Here is a 17,860-nt window from a genome sequence, read left to right on the forward strand (position 1 = left end):
CAGAGGAATGACACAGCTGGATATACTTTTTTCCAGCTGTTGTATAGGGAATGCTACAGGGGTAGCAAGGGTGGAAGCTAGCAGAACAGTTAGGAGGCTATTGTGTCAGTCCAGGCAAGAGATGGTGGTCTCTGTGGAGCGTGGGGGATGGGGCCAAGTAGTCAGCTCTGGAAGATAACACAGCTCCCTTCTGATTATTTCCATTTTCTAAGTAAGCTGAGAGTTCAAGTCCTTAGCTGAGAATGACGAGATTTGAAGAGAGACAAGGTGTGAGTTGGGCCTCAGAGAGACAGAAAGTGAACAGACTATGGAAAAACACTAGCATCGTGGGGTAGTGGGGCCTACTTAAAGTTTGCGGTTATGGGTCTAATGTGAGACAAAACTACATGGTTGTGTGTTCTTCTCACACCATTTTCAGTTGTTCTGGTAAGGGCAAAGAAGTGGGTTTAACTGGGGCTGAGATTTTGCCAGGTGAGTGTGGGGAGTAGGGGCAGGAGGTGGGGGGCGAATGAGGGATTGTACCGCTGAACTCTGGAACTCAAGGCTGGGAGAGCAGAGCGAGGGCATGAGGGGGCAGGGACAGTGAAATGTGGACTTTGGCGGGTGGGATTTTCCCCAGGCTGCCATATGTCTTTTGGAGTATGTTATGGACCGAATCACAAAGTTGAGACCAGCCATTCACACCAACAACAGGATGAAGGACTTGATTTAGGTTAATGTGTGAAGCAGTGCTTCCTGTACGGTTATGACTGTAATACTGGCGTTGTTCTGGGGATGTGAAGGTTGAGGTTAGAACCTGGTCTCCGGGGTAAATGAGGACGCCCACACATCCGCCTCCCGTGGTGCGGGGAACCCTCACCATTCCCAGACAGCTGAGTGTTTATCAGCAGGTGCGTCAGTGTTTGGGGAGCCAGGGAGTCCCCTGGCAGAGAATCCTCAGAAGGGGAGGTCATTCCTGGGGAGCAGCCAGCTCTCAATGAGTTCCCACAGCGGCCTGCTTTTCGGAATGAGATCCAAGTTTTAATTTCGCACAGTGGGAAGTCGGTTCTCGCTGCCTAGGGTCAGCGCGCAGAGGCTGGGCTTCTGCTCTTCAGCAACCCTCCAGTTAGTGTTCCTAGGGTGACCCAGGAGGCTTCCCGGGGGGCGTGGGTGCCTTAGTTCCTCAGGCTCACTGCTGCAGAATCCAGGGGTGCGTTCCCCTTTTCTGATTCTTGACGTCAAACTCCCACAGCCCCGAAGCCTCGCCAGGGCGGTGGAGAGGAGAGGGAGGGTGGCGGGGAGGGGAAGCCATTGCAGCAACAGCTTGGAGGAGGTCGCTGGACGACTCTTCGCGGAGAGCGGAGAAAAACAGGGAGTGGAAGCCAGAGTCGGGGAGGAAGAGGACCTGCGGGTCCGGGGAGCCGCTGGGTTGCTGCAAAGCGGGGCGGGGAGAGGCGGGGGCGCTGCATGCAGCGCGCTGGCTCCAGCGGCGCCCGCGGGGAATGTGACATCAGCGGCGCCGGGCGCTTGCGGCTGCAGGAGGCAGCTCGCCTCGGCTGCGCTGTGCACACCTCGCCCGGGGGAGGACGCAGACCCGGGCAGGCGGCCGGGATGTCGGCGAAGGAGAGGCCAAAGGGCAAAGTGATCAAGGACAGCGTCACCCTCCTGCCCTGCTTTTATTTCGTCGAGGTGAGTTGGCCTTGGCATAATGCAGATCCTCCGGGCAGCTCCGGGGCGAATTCCGGTCTTGGAGGGTGTCACAGGCGCGGAGACAGTGCCAGGGCGCGCGCCGCTGCCCCCAAATGCCCGACCCTCCCCTCTCCCCCAGGGTTCTCTGGAGCTCCCCGAGTGTGCCTGCGAGTGCCCGCGCGCCTGGGTGATCACCACTAGCGGTGTACCTGCTGGGTGCCCTGGAGGGAAAGGATACCTGTGTGAGTGAGTGTGGGGCTAGTTCCCTGGCCCTCCTGTCGCGCCTGTGTGCACCGCGTCCGTGGCCCAGAGGGGCCATGATGCCGATATTTTGGGATTTGTGTCTTCAATCCGCAAGTACGTGTCTAGAACTCCGTGAGCTTTTGATAAGAAAATAAATGCACACAGCCATGCCCGGGGTGTATGAGGGCTGGGATGTTTATATGGCATTAGGATTATGATTGCTTTATTACAAAACAAAAACAAAAAAATCCCTTCCCCTATTATAATTACTATGTTGCTCACATCTGCTTCTAAAATCGGGTCTGCATCTGTAGGCATCAATGGCCTTTTTCATGGTTAGCAAAAATTATACATATACTCATACATATGTATATGTACGCATACATATGTATGTGTGTATGTATATAGATGTAGTGTGTATAGTATTTTTAAAATAAGTGACATCATCTGATTTTGCATGATTTGTACATGTGCATTTATTCTGTGCCGAGCTGTATTACAGATAAACAATTAACATGCAGATGTATTTATAATGAACTTCCAACTTACCAAAATGCAGTATTTAAGGGAGGGACAATTTATGGGAGGGTTATAAAGATTGACAGGTACAGTGATTCCATGCATTGTGGTCCATTGCATTAGGAAGACATTTTTCAGCAAGAGGTTTATTAAATCGTAGGCAGAAAATAGATGCGTTGGGCAGGTGTAGTGAAATCAGATGGTTTTAGGCATGCAACTGTGTTCTGTGTAATTAGAGCCTGTATTGCATAGAGAATTATAAGATTGTTGCTGAATTGTAACTATCCTTTCTTGGCCATCTTTTCAGCCAAATATGGAGGTTTAGCACTTCCGAGTATAGACAGTAGATTCTGTATTTGATGATTTTGAGGCTTAACCATGTTCGGGGATAGTCACTGCCTTGAAACTTGGGGGAAGGGACATTGTCAGATTATTCTTGTAGATAACAGTATATTTGCAAGTTTCTCTTATGTGTCATAAGTTTTAAAAATGGTTTCAGATTTAAGAAACATGTATATGACTTGCATAAATCTCAGGGAAATGATGGATGACTCCTTCATCCATGACCCATAGAAAAGAAGGAAAATAAATGTCCTGTTTATTTAAAGTAATTAATTGATGCATTTATTTTTGCCCTTCGTCTTTACACATGGGGTTTTGAGGCCATGGTTTAGGTAATTTTGTTGAAAGATAATAAAGAGTTTTCTCAAGAAAAATGTGCTCAGCAGAAGAATCCATGATGAAAACGGTGAAGGAATAGAAAGATGGGATACCTGCCTTCAAGTTAAATCCTGTCAGGCCACTTGTGGCATTGCTAATCCACAGTGGTTTTGTCCTGAAGCGTGTCTGGATCTATTACATTGGACTAGGATAAATCAGTTAATTGCTGGGTTCCACCTCCAGGACGAAGCACACCTGAGGTCTGCTAAAAGTAGACGACGTATAGATTGCAGCTGTATGGCTTCAAGAAAAATTCTTTCATGAAAGAGGATGCAAATCAGAGAATTAAGGGTGTGCCGTTAAAGAACCTGTGTGCCCTTTTGAGGTACTCTTAAGAGTACCTCAATCTAGAATTTTAAAAGTAAAAATGCCTCACGATGCATTTGAAATGTATCTCTAGGAACAAACATCTCACAAATGTTACTTCTTTTCTGTGAGCGGAAGTAGCCCCAAAGCATTACAGTCTCTTTGACCCATTCAGATACTCTTTACTCTTTAGCAGGGCAAGCTATAGAACAGTTAAGTGAAGACGATTCATGGAGTTTAAATGAGCATTTGTGACATTATGTCTTGGAGGGTAACAGACTCCAAAGGGAGAGCCACAAAATTGGATTGCAGATTATCTCCCTGGAACTTAAATGCGTGAGGAACCACTAAAGAGCCTCTAGAAAATGGAAGAAGGCATTAGTATACCAATTGTTTAAGAGGCTGACAGGATGCAATACCCAGCTCCTTTGGAATGACTCATTTTGAAGCTGGTGAGAATGAGCTTTGTATCTCGTTTGGAGGATGAATAAATATAGCATGAATTAACATTTCAGTAAAATGCTCTAGAGTAATGACACTTTGCTGTACAACATAGTCTCCCAAGACCTCAGTAATTAAAATGGAAGAGTGAAGCATGAGTAAATCTCTTCCATCACATATCAGCCCAAAGCACATATTTCAAGCCTTCTCTGTTACTTCACACAATAATTTAAGTAACAAAAAGAGGCGTAAAGGACTAGATATTTGAGAAGAAAGCAAAATCTCTGGCTCTCAAGTCAGTCACATGATGGGTAATTTAAACTTTCTCTTCTTCAAGGAGTTCAGCTGTCTTCCATTGCTATTCATGACAGGTATGAGATGGGAAGAAACTTTAGCTGGGAAAATGAGAGGAAAGCAACTTTCATTTGGACCACAGGGCGCTGATATCAAGTTAGGCTGAATTATGGCAGGAAAAATGGCAGCATGCTTAACAGGGAAAAACCTGGGCCTTATAGACAGATTGACCTGGTTCAAACATCACCTGTGCCAAGTACTACTTGGATACTCCTGGCCTAGGTACTTCTCTCATCCTTGGTTTCTTCATACATAATAGAAATGATAGGCTATAAGGATAAATATATTTATATAATATAAATTATAATACCAATATCTTAGAATTTATTATAAGGTTAAAGCACGTAAGACACCAAGCAAGACGTCTGAGATAGAGTAGTCCCTCAAGATGTATTAGTTCCTTTCCTTTCTCATAACTGCCCTTGACCTGAATGGATTATTTTACTTCTAGGCTAATCTTGAGGGATCAAGTCCTGACAAGGTCTAACTTGGGAGTTCCCACTGTTCAGAAGAAGCCACCTCCTCCCCAATTTCTAGAAGTGGTTTGGGTTCCAGAGCTTTCCCAAAATGGACCTATATTCATGGACCTGAGGTGGGGAGAGTGGAGTGCTCTTTACAGTTTGTACAAGAATAACGGCAATCATTTATGAAGCACTGAATATGTACTAAAAATAAGGCTAAAATGGTTTACATGCTCATTCAGTCTTCAAAGATTCTCATTAAGAAAGAGGCCGTTATTATCCATGTTTCAAAGAAGAAGAAACTGAAACTCATGGAAGTTTCATAGAACCACTTGCCCAGGTTTATGAAGCAAGGTCAGAGGCAGCGCCAGGCGTTAACTCAGAGCACATGCTCTTAACCACTGCGATACCTGTCTCTCTCAGAGTGTTGAAAGATTATTCACATAGGCAAAGGTGCTTCCCATGGTTTCTCACTGGTAAAAATAGGAAGATGTAATCCAAGGTAAGGGCACATTTACAAAGGTAAGGCAGCTTTGCCTGGCAACAGACCAGCTTCCTCAGCTGAGTTCTTCCTCCATAGGGCGCCTCTAAGCACAAAAATTGGTGAACAGTGTACACTCCCCACACTGACTCACTAGTTAGTGGCTAGTGTCACCTCAAGAAGTCCCCATGACAAGGTGCAGTGACAGGATTAGGACACTGGCATCCCTTTTGCAGAGTGTCAGGATATCTCTAGCTATATCCCTATGGGTACGAGGCTGAGGTGTTCAGCCCCTAAAATCAAGTAATCTTGTCCCAGTTCACGACCAAACTCAATGTTAAGCAAACCTAAATTTGATGGATAGAGTGAATTCTTCTTACATCTTTTGGTTTACATCTATTATCTTTACAGCCAATTGTCTGCTGATAAAGGGGTTTATGGTTGACAGTAATTAAATACATCCCTATCACATGGTGATTTGAAAAACACATGATGATTTCCAATATGGTAACTCACTTCATAAACAAGTTTGGTAGTTCAGTTTGGCATTGTTCAACTTGGGAAAAGAAAGGTCAAGTTGTGAAAGGAACTCTCAAACAAGCATATCCTGGGCCTTATCACACTGAGCAGAAAAGCAGGTAAAAAGGAATGTTCCACTGAAGAAAAGATTTCTCCTGCCTTTAAAGTTCCAAAGCACCCTCCAAGTGATGGTTGTGTCACCTACAGTGGCAAATGCAGCTGGGAGCACACCTAGAATTAGTAAAACGTCTTTAAGGCTTAATAACCCAATATTATATGTGATAAGGCTGGTTGTCTGTGTACCTAATGCATTTCCTTTATGCAAAGCATTATCATGGTTCCGACTGTGCTCAGACTCAAATTTTATTCTCATGAGTCATCCTGTTCAAAGATATGAGTTCACATCGATTCAGTGTGTAATATAAACAAATGATGAATTACTTTTTAAACCAAAAAGATATAAATTCTTAATAAATAAGAGAACCTTTTATTTAAACACTCTGCTTTATGACATACACTTTTATTACTAATCTAATGTTTACTTTAAGGCGGTATATGCAAAGAGGACCTATATGCAAAGAGATTTTTTACAGGGCTATGGATACAGAGAGCTTGAAATGTCTTGCTTTTCTTACATACACACACACACACGCGCATGCACTCATAGGCAGGCACAGAGGGAGTGAGAATATCAGCCCTCTCCAATAAGTGTAAAATAACAATATCTGAAGCATTACAGATTCAGAATATTTTAAACACAACAGACCTGAAATTATACAGGATGTTTTCACTAGTTTGAATGTTGTACTTAGCGATGGATATGTTTTAGGATTTTGTTAATGCAGGTTAATCGCTATGGGGTCAGTAGGTAGACAATGTGTTCAGGAGTGAAAGCCATTGTTTCTATGTTGCCATCCTCCCTGGAGAGGTTCAAAAAGCCTTTCAGCAAATGTCCCCTGGTTAGTTCAGTCAACATCATGCCTTGACATCGTGGTGTCTTAACAAAACCTTAATACGATTTTTGTTTTCTTTCCACCAGAAAGTGTCCACAGATTCTTAATTGTAGAATCATTAATTCACAAGATTTCTGCTCTAGCTTATGTTCTATGTGAAAAATTATATAACTCATTTGATCTCTTTGCTGGGAACTATACTAGCTTATTTTCTTTTCCATAAACTTTAGCATGAGTAGGAAGTACAAAATCACATTTCTGCATTGCACATACCAAAATAGTAGCTATAGATTTTTCCTTTTTCTAAAAGGTATAGAGAGAGAGTCTGCTTAAAGAAGTACTCCAAATCCTGCCAACAGAGATGAGCTAACTAATTTTTCCTCCTCTTTTAGAGTCACAATGCACAGAGTTCTTTGATGAAAATGGAAAAGGAAATAGAGAAGATAATAGATTCTTAAATTTTAGGGAGACTGTATGAGGACATTTCCACAAATGCCAAGAACAAGCATTGAATATAGAACCTACTAAAAGGGAATTCTGTACTATGGCTAAGCACCATCACTATCCTACTGTGTCTCTATGGCTAAGTCACTCAAAATGTCCTTTGTCCTACTTTTCTCTAACAGGAAAAAAGAAACAGTTGGCTTCTACCAACCTCAAAGGGACATTAATAATAATAATAATAGTTATAAAAAAGAATAGTTTATTTCAGACTTCCTTTATGTGGCAGACCCTGCGCGTACATTATCTTTTATCCTGAGAACTACCCTAGAAGGCAGTATTAATTGTATTAAGGTAGCACTAAGAAGGTATTATTATCCTTATTTTTTATATCAGCAAATTATAGCTCAGAGAGCTAAATATCTTTCTGGGGACACACAGCAATTAAGTGACGGAGCCACAATTTGAGTGTTTGTCCATCTTGCTCTTGCATTACCATTACAGCATTCCTCCTCACACAAGATTCTAATGATAATGCTAAACTTAACGATGAAGTGCAATGAGGAGACCTGCCTCTGCCATGACTTGCCTAGCTTTGTGGTATCTGAAGACGTGTACTTGGAAGATGTCTGCTTGGGGCTCCGTCTAAGTTGTGGAATAGACTTTTTCTCTTCATTCAGCTACTGAGCTTGGCTTTGTTAATGCTATCTCCTACTTAGAGTGATTGATTTAATTCTGACTTGGATGTGTAGATGGCATAATGACCGTGGACTTAAAAAGATGCTTTTTTGGGGAAAGCACAAATGGCACCCATGAGTTTCCTGTGGAGACTGGATGAGGAGATACAAGTAGAGTGAGAGGGAAGAGTCAGAATTGAAATAAGGTTTAGATAAGTCGAAACTGCAGGTCTATGAGAATGACAGAAATGGAGGAAAGAATCCCAAAGAGATAACAGAAACAGAGGCCAGGCCAAGGAGGATTAGGACAAAAAGCATGGGAAAATAGAAGAGAGGAGTGAAGGGCATGTGAGAGTAATGGGGATCCAACCTGTGAGCAAACCATGGAGACTCCTTTAGGCATTTGGGGTGTCTAACTTGACTTGTTAATTAAAAGCATTTAAGGCACAATTTGTTACTGTTTATGTTGGGAATATATTACAAATATAACTCACATCAGATTTTCTCCCAGCGTATGTGTGCAGCATTGGCTATTTCTCAAGCAAGCTCTCTTAAAAAAAAAAAAAAAGTGAGGAAATATCTTATTACAGAATTAAGTCTAATAAAATTCTGTACTCCAAGAACATCTGGTTTGATTCTTCCATCACAAATGAGAAAACTGTGGCTTGAAAAGGTTAACTGAGTTACCTAAAGGCACACTATGGTTAAGGCCAGATCAGGAGTAGGACGTAAGTCTCCTGACTCCTGTTCTAGCACTCGTTCCCAATTATTACTATTTCTAGAATTCCTTATATTAGAAAGTTTCCCCCTGGATTATAACACTTAAAATACAGGTCATTCTAATTCTACGTGTGAGCAAATTGTGCTAGCTATTTGAAAGTTATATCTAGATACCTAGGGCACACATTTCGTGAGACCACATTGCATTAAACAACATGTTAAGGCAATTATGAGTGGATTTTCTTCTCTTCCAAATAGTTAGGCTCTTCGAAAAGCATGGGTACAACAAAAGATCATAAGACTGGAAGTGATGTTTTTCTTTCTCATTGCCTAATTGCCCACCTATAACTTTTACTTAAACACTTTAACTTATAATTACCCACAATTACTTCCCTTGACATGATGTCTCTGACAGACAATAAAGGAAAGAGGAAACATTGGAAGGACTAAGAATGTAATTTATGTCATCGGTAACAAAATAACTTTGAATTTTCTACTACAGTTTAATGTGATTTTTTTACATACATTATCTCATTTCATCCTTTAAATGCCAACTGAGGAGTAGATATTAATAACTCTGTTTTACAAATTAAGTAACTGAGACTCAAGGTTCAAGAATTTGCCTAAAACCCAAATAGCGCTATTCTTGCATTTTGGCCACCAGAAAACAAATTTGTATTTAAACTGTGAAATGTCTAATTACGAATGTCTCAGCTTTCTATGGTTTCTTCTAGAATTAATTAACTAAGAAATGTACTTTCGGATAACTATGGAATGGAGTAATTTCCTCATGGTCAAGTGGATTTTGGAATGTGGAAGCCAATGACGGAAATGCTAATTTTGACAGAATTAATGTTGAGGTGTTTTTCCTGTCAGTAATTAGACACTGAATCAGTTGCCCCTTAGGTCCATTACTTTTGATTGTTTTTTAATCACAAAACATTTATGTTAATCAACATAAAGGAGGATAATTGTTTTCTTATTTCTGTAACAAGATGGCTTCTGTACATTCTTCTAAAACTGACATTAGACTATTTAGATATAAATGAAAGAAAAGTGGAAATACAGGTAATTAAAATCAATGTATTTTAAGGAAAAGGTAAACAAGTTATCAGTCTGTTTCACACACTGTTTGGGAGTGGGAACCATGGAAATATGTGTGGATATGTTATCTACAATTTAATGTCCTCACCAAAAGCCTGTGCTGTGGGATTGCCTTAGAGGTAAAACTGCCATTTAATAAAGTTCTAATCATGCTTCAGACACTGAGTCCTCATGGATAGAGTCCAAAAGAGACCAGTCTTATATTACGTACTCTCCAAAAAATGGGGCTAGAATGAAATACCGTGGTATAATCTTCTTGTACTTTCATGAAAATTCATTTATTCACTGAATAAATATTTACTTATTGCTTATTAAGTATCTCTTAGTTAAATTAATGGAAATAATATGGAACCACTACTGGCATACTTCCTAGTCCATAGTAGAATTTCAATAAATTTTCACTGACTGGATGGACTAAAACAGTACTAATAATTATGAACATAAATTTTTCCTTAGCTTTCTTTTTTCAGCCAGTGGAGACATTTTTATTTGTAAAGTAAGTGATGATGAATGTCCCATCAAAGACATTGCTCTGCCTCATAGATTATTGAACAGTTGAAGATGAAATCAATCTCCAAGGTCTATGAGTCCTCATTTCTTAATTATACTTATGCTCATTTTATGATCTAAGGCATACCTGTGGGTTATTTGAGATTTGAGACTTGAAAGAGAGGGATCATTGAAACGAAGAAGTTGTAGTTTTAATTCTCATGGAAAACTACTTTAGTTACATAAGGCACGCATGCCAGCAAAGATAAATTTTTGTGACTATGGTAGAACAAACTATTAGATATTGATTTTTTGCTCTTATAAAATAATACAGTTCTTTTAATTTGTCTAGTTATAAGCTTTGTAATCCTGGGCAAGTAACTCACTTCCTCCAAGCCTCAGTTTCCTCTTTTGTAAAATGGTGAAAATATTGTGGGCCCTTTAGTTGCTGTGACCCTTTAGTTATATAAAAATTATATAATGTGGCTACCACTTACTAATGGGAACTCAGTGCCTAGTAAATGAGTTTTCTCTTTCCCATTTACCAACACCCATAGCTCGTTTTGTCTAAAGCAAACTTTCTATGTGGCTTTAGATATTACTAGATTCCCTAGAAAGAGATGTTTTTTCCTGATTTTATTTTTGTATTATGCGTTTAGATATGTTTTATAATGTGCATACAATGATAAAGTAATTCATTATAATGTATAAATATATAAAAACAAATGTTTATTAGAATGCGTGCTCATTTTTTATTGATCAAAGTACAGACACACACACATTCACAAAATGGAGACCACTTGTCTTAAGTACCTGTACTTGATCTTGTCAGTGGGAAAGAATTCACATTACTGAGCATCTTCTGGATACTGGTGTAACACTCTACTGCAAACCCTTGCTCTAGGGATGTTACTAGGTCCATCCTCTATGAGACCCTGCCATTCTGATATTTTTAGAATTCTTGGTACCATATATGAACTTGTCAGTAGCAGGGCCTGTCCAGTGCAAATCACATATCCTCCCATGTCTCATGATAGCCACCTATATAATAAAGAAAATTATGTTCTCCATAAAATGATGAATGAGTCAAAGGATAGTCCAATATTTGGAAACAAGTGACCTCATTTAGGCCATTAGGGTGAGATTCAATAAAGTCATTTCTTTCCGACAGTTAGATACACCCTCAAGAATTAACAAGGTTGTTGCCCCTTGGGTGATGATCCTGAGGTGCTTGTGTTGTAACAGTTGAGATTTGAGTGATTAAAACATGGAGAACTTCCACTGGTAAAGATTTTAGTATAGATCATAAATCATCTTCATGGGAAAACCTCACAAAAAGATGGGCAGCAATCTGTTATAAACTGTGTGCTATACAGATGAACATTTGAATCTCTTCTACCCTAAGTTCTCATTTTGTTTCTAGCTTTCAGTTGAATTTTAGATGTGTGAAGAAAAGTTATTTGATGATGCTAGATTCTTCAATACTTAAGTCTCACACATATATGGTTATTTCATGAATACTATTGGTTCTAGTGACTTTTTAGATGGTTAGACCAGGAGATAATTAGGGAGGAGTTCCTCTTATTATTCATTTTTAAACTCCAGCTTCTAGAAAAATGGGAATGGTGGGGAGCAGATAATAAGTGCTCAATAAATTTGTCTTGCATTAATTGTTCTGGTCAAGAAATCTAGCAACTTAATGAATGGGGATTGGGAGATAGAGCCTGTACTGAACCTCAGCTTCAGTCTTGGCTTTAGCCTCTGTCTTCTCTGGCTAACTCTGAAGGCTAGTGATCCTTTCAGACCTACTCAGAAACAGGGGAAGAAATTGCTATGCCATCAGCGCCAGATGTATGTTCCAACATGTCTAAGAAGGGCCAAGCACAGCACTTCCTAGAAGATGCCCTCTTTTTGGGGCCATAATGACTTTAAGATCTACTCATTCCAAAGCTCCAAGCCCACCTGACTCAGCAGGCTCTCTTTTTTCCTCTACCTTTCATTTTGAGATGACAGAGGTCAATGCAGCACAGTAGAAGAGAGCGAGGTAGTAGGAGATGACCCACGAAGCACGAAGACCTTAGTGAGCTGTGCCCCAGTCCCACATTCTTTCCTGTGTTGTTTCTTCATTTTCCAGTCCATATTAGAAGATCAGTGAGGACTGCAATTTCCAATCTAGGCAGAAGCTGTTTAGCATAACAGAGGAGCACAGACTGAGCTTGGGCAGTGAAGCACGGACTTCCCCTTCTCCATAAGCAAGATGGGGCTGCTTAGCTCCACATACCAAAGAGTGCGTGTGCACAGACACACACACACGCACATATTACACACACCTAAAGGATCTCATTTACTCTTTTACTCTTGGTTAACCCACTTCCCTTTCCAGGTTTTTGTGTTGGGCAAGTAATCCACCAGTAGTTAGATTTATTCATTTGAGACTTTAGTAATGAAACGTGCTTCTTTGTCAGATGTACTTGTATCCCATGTTACATTGTATTTGGTTTGTTCATCTGACTTTTTGATGCATCTTGTAGTGAAACACATAATACAATCATATTTAACTACATTAATTACATTAATTAATTAATATTTAACAACAGCCTTAGGATGTTGGAAAATGAAAGTTATTAAATGTCCCACACTAACAGCCCACCTTTGATATCTTTTTTGTATGCATCAATCTCTTTCAAAGATACGTTCAAGTAAATAAGGTCTTAGGCAAGGGCCGGCCCACCGGTGCAGCGGTAAAGTTTGCATGTACCACTTGGGCGACCCGGGGTTCCCCGGTTCGGATCCCGGGTGCTGACTTACCCACCATTTGTTAAGCCATGCTGTGGCAGGCGTCCCACATATCAAGTAGAGGAAAATGGGCACAGATGTTAGCTCACAGCTGATCTTCCTCAGCAGAAGGAGGAGGATTGGCAGCAGATGTTAGCTCAGAGCTAATCTTCCTCAAAAATAAAAAATTCAGAAACTTAAAAAAAAAGAAAGAAAATAAGGTCTTAGACAGTCTTGGAAAATCTTTAATCTTGAAGGTGGGCTCATAGTATGTATCTATGTATGTAGGAGACAGGCTTGGAAAGAGAGAGTGGCTCATGATACACTGTTAAATTCTCATCTCCAAAACTAAATTAGGAGTCCCTTCTCTGGATAATTTATCAGTCAAATAAAATACATCAGGCACATAATATACTCTCAATAAATATAAACAGAAGGCTTAATTATTACATACTAGAAAATATAAACGTTTATAGTGCTTAAGTAAAATGGTTTAATGATAAATCTGATACTTGAACTTAGTAAAAAGCTTGAAACAATAATTTCAAAATACTGATGTTTCTATTTCAATAATTTCTGTGTATATAACATAAGATTATATGTCACTTTAAATCTCAAAATCAGAAATTTTCTTCTTTTTATTCCATATTGCAAATGCAGAATTTTTAGTTACATCTCATTTCCCTGACATGATTGCAATGACAAGGTGGGTTTTTTTCCTAAAATTCTATTTTTTTTTGATATTAAGAAATATGTATTGGGCCCCAAAGGTACCAAGTATTTCCTTTGTAAAACCATTCAGGTGAAAATATATATGCTTTCTATATATGAATAAAATAATCCCACCAATAGTGAAAATGCAATTTAATTTTAGTATATTAAGATTTTACCTTCTTTTAGGAGACATCAAAAAATATGAGCACAGTACCATTCACAGCAGAAATGGCATTTATAATATATGAAGAAAAATGTACTTCTTATTTATTTGTTTATTTTTTTGAGGAAGATTAGCCCTAAGCTAACATCTGCCACCAATCCTCCTCTTTTTGCTGAGGAAGACCGGCCCTGAGCTAACATCTGTGCTCATCTTCCTCTACTTGATATGTGGGATGCCTGCCTCAGCATGGCTTAACAAGCAGTGTGTAGGTCTGCACCTGGGATCCGAACCGGCGAACCCCAGGCAGCCGAAACAGAATGTGCGAACTTAACAGCTGCGCCACTGGGCTGGCCCCTTTATGAATTTATTTTTGTCCTTTCTCAATGTCTCTGGGAAAGCAAAGGTCAGTGGTGGAAGTTTTTAGCAAGAGATAGTATGTATAATAACTATAAACATGAACTCGGGAGCCAGGTTTCTTGAGTTTATCATCTAGCTAACAAATTGTATAATCTTACACAAATCATATAATCTTTTTGTGCCTCAGTTCCCTCATCCGTGAGAGGGGGTAACACTGGTACCTTCATCAAAGGGGTGTTGTAAAGATTGCATTTGTTCAGACACATAAAATACTTTAAATGATACCTGGAAAATATTAGTAGCATTAAATTGCTGTTAGTACTCATATGTTTAAAAGTCAGGTATATGTTCTAAGGAAAAAGAAAAGATTTAAAAGCAATTACTTTTAACAATTGTAATACAGGTCCCCAGCCTCAGGTCTTAGTCTTTAATTTGGTTTAAAGAACAAAATGCTTTCTAAGACATCACACAGGCTTCAGTGTCTAATTATGTAAAAGGAACAAATCTTCAGGACCTAAGGTTAAAGCTGGTGATTACAAAGCTTACTACCCCAAGCCTAATGCTAAATCAATATTGAGGTAATAAAATGGCCACATATCATTATTTTAGACTTTACTGTTAGATCATTGAGTGACTGTAATTAGTCTTTTTAAAGCTGTAAAGATGTAGTTTATATTTGGGCATGTAGTCATAGAACAGATTTTTCCCATTAAACCTAACATATATATATTAGGTCTGGCTGCTCTTCCCTATTAATTAACATTGCTATTTGGAGGACTTAATTTGAGATTTCGTGTTCTTTAATGTTTCAAAAAAATCATTAATATTCCAGAAATTCACAGTAGGAGCATTCTCTGTGGTAGAAGTAAACAAGGATTTTTAACTTGGGGATTTTACTTTTATCATATTAACCACACTACATTTACCATCTCTGTTCAAATATAATTCACACATGTAATTAATTTATTCTACATTGAGGACACCCAGTATCAGTATGTTGGGTGCTTCCCTATACTAGGCCCTGAGGATAGAGAGATGAATGAGACAATCTGTCTGCTCTCAAGGATCTTGTCATTGAATAAGAGAGGAAAGTAAAGGAATAGCCACCATCCCATATGACATTTGGTGTGATCATGGTCGACGCATTCACTGGGCCGTCTCTGTGCAGTTAGAGAAAGCAAGCCAGAGGAAACACCAATGCCAGAAAAGCATCTGGAGCTTTAAAGGTGCCCAGCTCCTGATATTTTGTATAAGAAGTCACTCACTAGGGAAGACAGAAGTGAAGATAAAAGCAGAGCACACCCAAGATATAACTAAAGGTTCTTAAGATTTTACCAAAAAATAAAAAATAAATTAAAACTACATTGGAGAAACTGCAAAGAGAAGAACATTTAAGACCTTGGAATATCATATCATTAAGAGTGTGATTTGAAAGTGCTTGCCATCCCTTCACTCTTGGTGCCGCTTAAACCCCTTGCACACGTGGCCATCTCTCACTGCTGTCCTTTAAGCTGGCATTGCCACTGAAGCCCGGGGCTATTCTTTCCTGAAAAGCACTAGACTAGGGCCAGATGGCGACATGTGTCAAAGTGGCAGCAGGGTGTAGTGGGGCTCGCCTTCCAGGAATGTCACAGCTCAGGTTTCAATTGCTGGCCTGTCCTTAGAAGCCAGGCTTGCTGCTGAACTTACCTAGGGCAGGGTCTTTACCTCAAAATTAAAATTCCCAAGGAAGTTGTGAGTATTAAATTAGATGATTTATGGGGAAATATCTATATAAAAACTCAATAAATGTTCTTTTCTTTTTAGGGATGAGCAGGTGCTCACAAACTTCTACTGTCAGTAACTGAAAGTGAAGTGTGCTCTAGAAAGGACAGATATTGGATTTGAGCAAAAGAAGCAGTTTCATGTTTGAGGGATAAGGAAGAAGTTGATAGAGAAGCTGTTTAAGAGTATCTTAAGAGTTAGGAGCAACTGGGTGTCTTTTTTCAAACGGCATGTGTCCTCTGCAATGGCCTCTTCCCATTTGGGAGTTGCAGCCATGGAAGCAATGTTGAGGGGAAAGCAGGTTGAGACCCAGGAGCATAGCAGTTTAGGGCATGTTTCCTGGACTTAAGCATCTGGGTAGGGATTTAGGTGCCCCCACTCACCAGCTTTGTGACCCTTGGGCAATTTATGTAACCTATTTCTGTCTCCGTTTTCTCATCTGTAAATTGGGGATACCAATAGATACTTTATACGGTGTGGATTAAATGCAGCAATGTAGTATAGAACTCAGCACAGTATGTGATACCTAAATCCTCAACACCTGCTATGTGTTGTTAAGAGATTGCCCATGTTTTCTGTTTCTTTAATAGCGATGTCCTGATTTCTTTCAATTAAATTCAGCAAATATTTACTGGACACCTACAACATTCAAAGTACTGTGTGGCTTACAAAGATCTCACCTTTAAGCACCTGATCTTAAGACGAGGGCTGGTGATATACAAATAACTACAATCCAAGGCAGACCACCAGGTCCTACAATAAAGATTTATAAGGAGTACATGAGGCAGGATCTTCACTTCTGAATGGAGAACATGGGGAAGGTTTCAGGGAGAAAAAATTCTGTGCTCTCAGCCTTTATGAGGACAATTCTTATGGGAAACAATTGTGAAAATGTAATGTAAAGCAGAGACTAGAATATATCTTTTTGGGACATAAGTGTGATGGGAACATAGGCTGTTTGTGAGTTGGGAGAGTGGAGAGTAGGTATAGGGCAAAATTAAACAAGAGAAGCAGATTGAGGCTATGATATAAAAGGTCGTAAGTGTCCTTCTAGAAAACAGCACTTTATTTTGTAATTAGCAGAGCACTATTAAAGGCATGATCAGATGTGAATTCTAGGGAAGTTAGCCTGGAAGCATTGTAGAGAATGAAACAAACTGTGGAGAGAATGGAGGTAGAAAACCTCATACATTGTATATGGTAGGGACGGTGTGCAAGAGGTGGGAGGACTGTTTCTTACATCTTGACAGCACATGGAGAATTTTAGAACTAGATGGCAATGAGAGAAGCCCCTCGTCTCACTGATAACAAATGAGGCCCAGGAAGTTTAAGTGACTTGCCCCAAATCCCAGAAATTAGTGGAATAAATGAGAGAAGAAACTGGATTTTGCTGGTTCCGAGGCCAGCATTGATTTCCCCCAATCACACTGCCCTATTTTAATTTACATCTCTGCGTGGTATATAAGCCACGTCCATTTTATGTGTGAAAACTAGCTTAGATTTCTAGGCTTTGAACAATGTTATAGACTCATTCTGACCTATTCTTAATGACACTACAAGTGTTAGTGTGTTTTTTTATAATGTTTTTTTCTGAGTTTCATTGTAGTTAATCTAAACGTGCTACAATTAGGATGAAGACACATTAAGCCCTATACCATATTACCAGTTACTATTATTGTCAATATTTAAAGGGAATGTTGATCTGCATTAGCTACAAGACAAAGAGTACTAAGGAATGTCATTAAAGGTTGCGTTGTAGGAAATGGAAAATTCCATCATTGCTGTGTGTTGAACTATGACAACCCGCTTACTGGCCACCAGCTTTAACAAAATTACTTTGATCTGCTAATATTTCCTCCCATTTGAATTTCATTTCAATAGATTATATTAATGTTTTAAATTTCACACTTTAGATGGTTTTTGGATACTTATCAGGATTGGTTCCCAGACTCCCATTTTAAATTTGTTATTAATATAAAAAAGGTTCTTTT

The 17,860-nt window shown here is 39.6% G+C and overlaps 1 protein-coding gene across 1 annotated transcript in view; it reads left to right on the forward strand.

Moving 5' to 3' along the window:
- Positions 1 to 884: 884 nt before the first annotated feature.
- Positions 885 to 17,860, forward strand: part of PLPPR4 (phospholipid phosphatase related 4) — a 41,674-nt gene continuing 24,698 nt past the window's right edge. The window contains exon 1 of the mRNA XM_014851520.3: positions 885 to 1,668. Coding sequence (XP_014707006.1) covers positions 1,447 to 1,668 — 222 coding nt within the window. The 5' untranslated portion in view covers positions 885 to 1,446. The remainder of the gene's footprint in view (positions 1,669 to 17,860) is intronic.

The sequence above is a fragment of the Equus asinus genome, chromosome 16 (genome assembly GCF_041296235.1).
Source record: "Equus asinus isolate D_3611 breed Donkey chromosome 16, EquAss-T2T_v2, whole genome shotgun sequence".
NCBI classification, from domain to species: domain Eukaryota; kingdom Metazoa; phylum Chordata; class Mammalia; order Perissodactyla; family Equidae; genus Equus; species Equus asinus.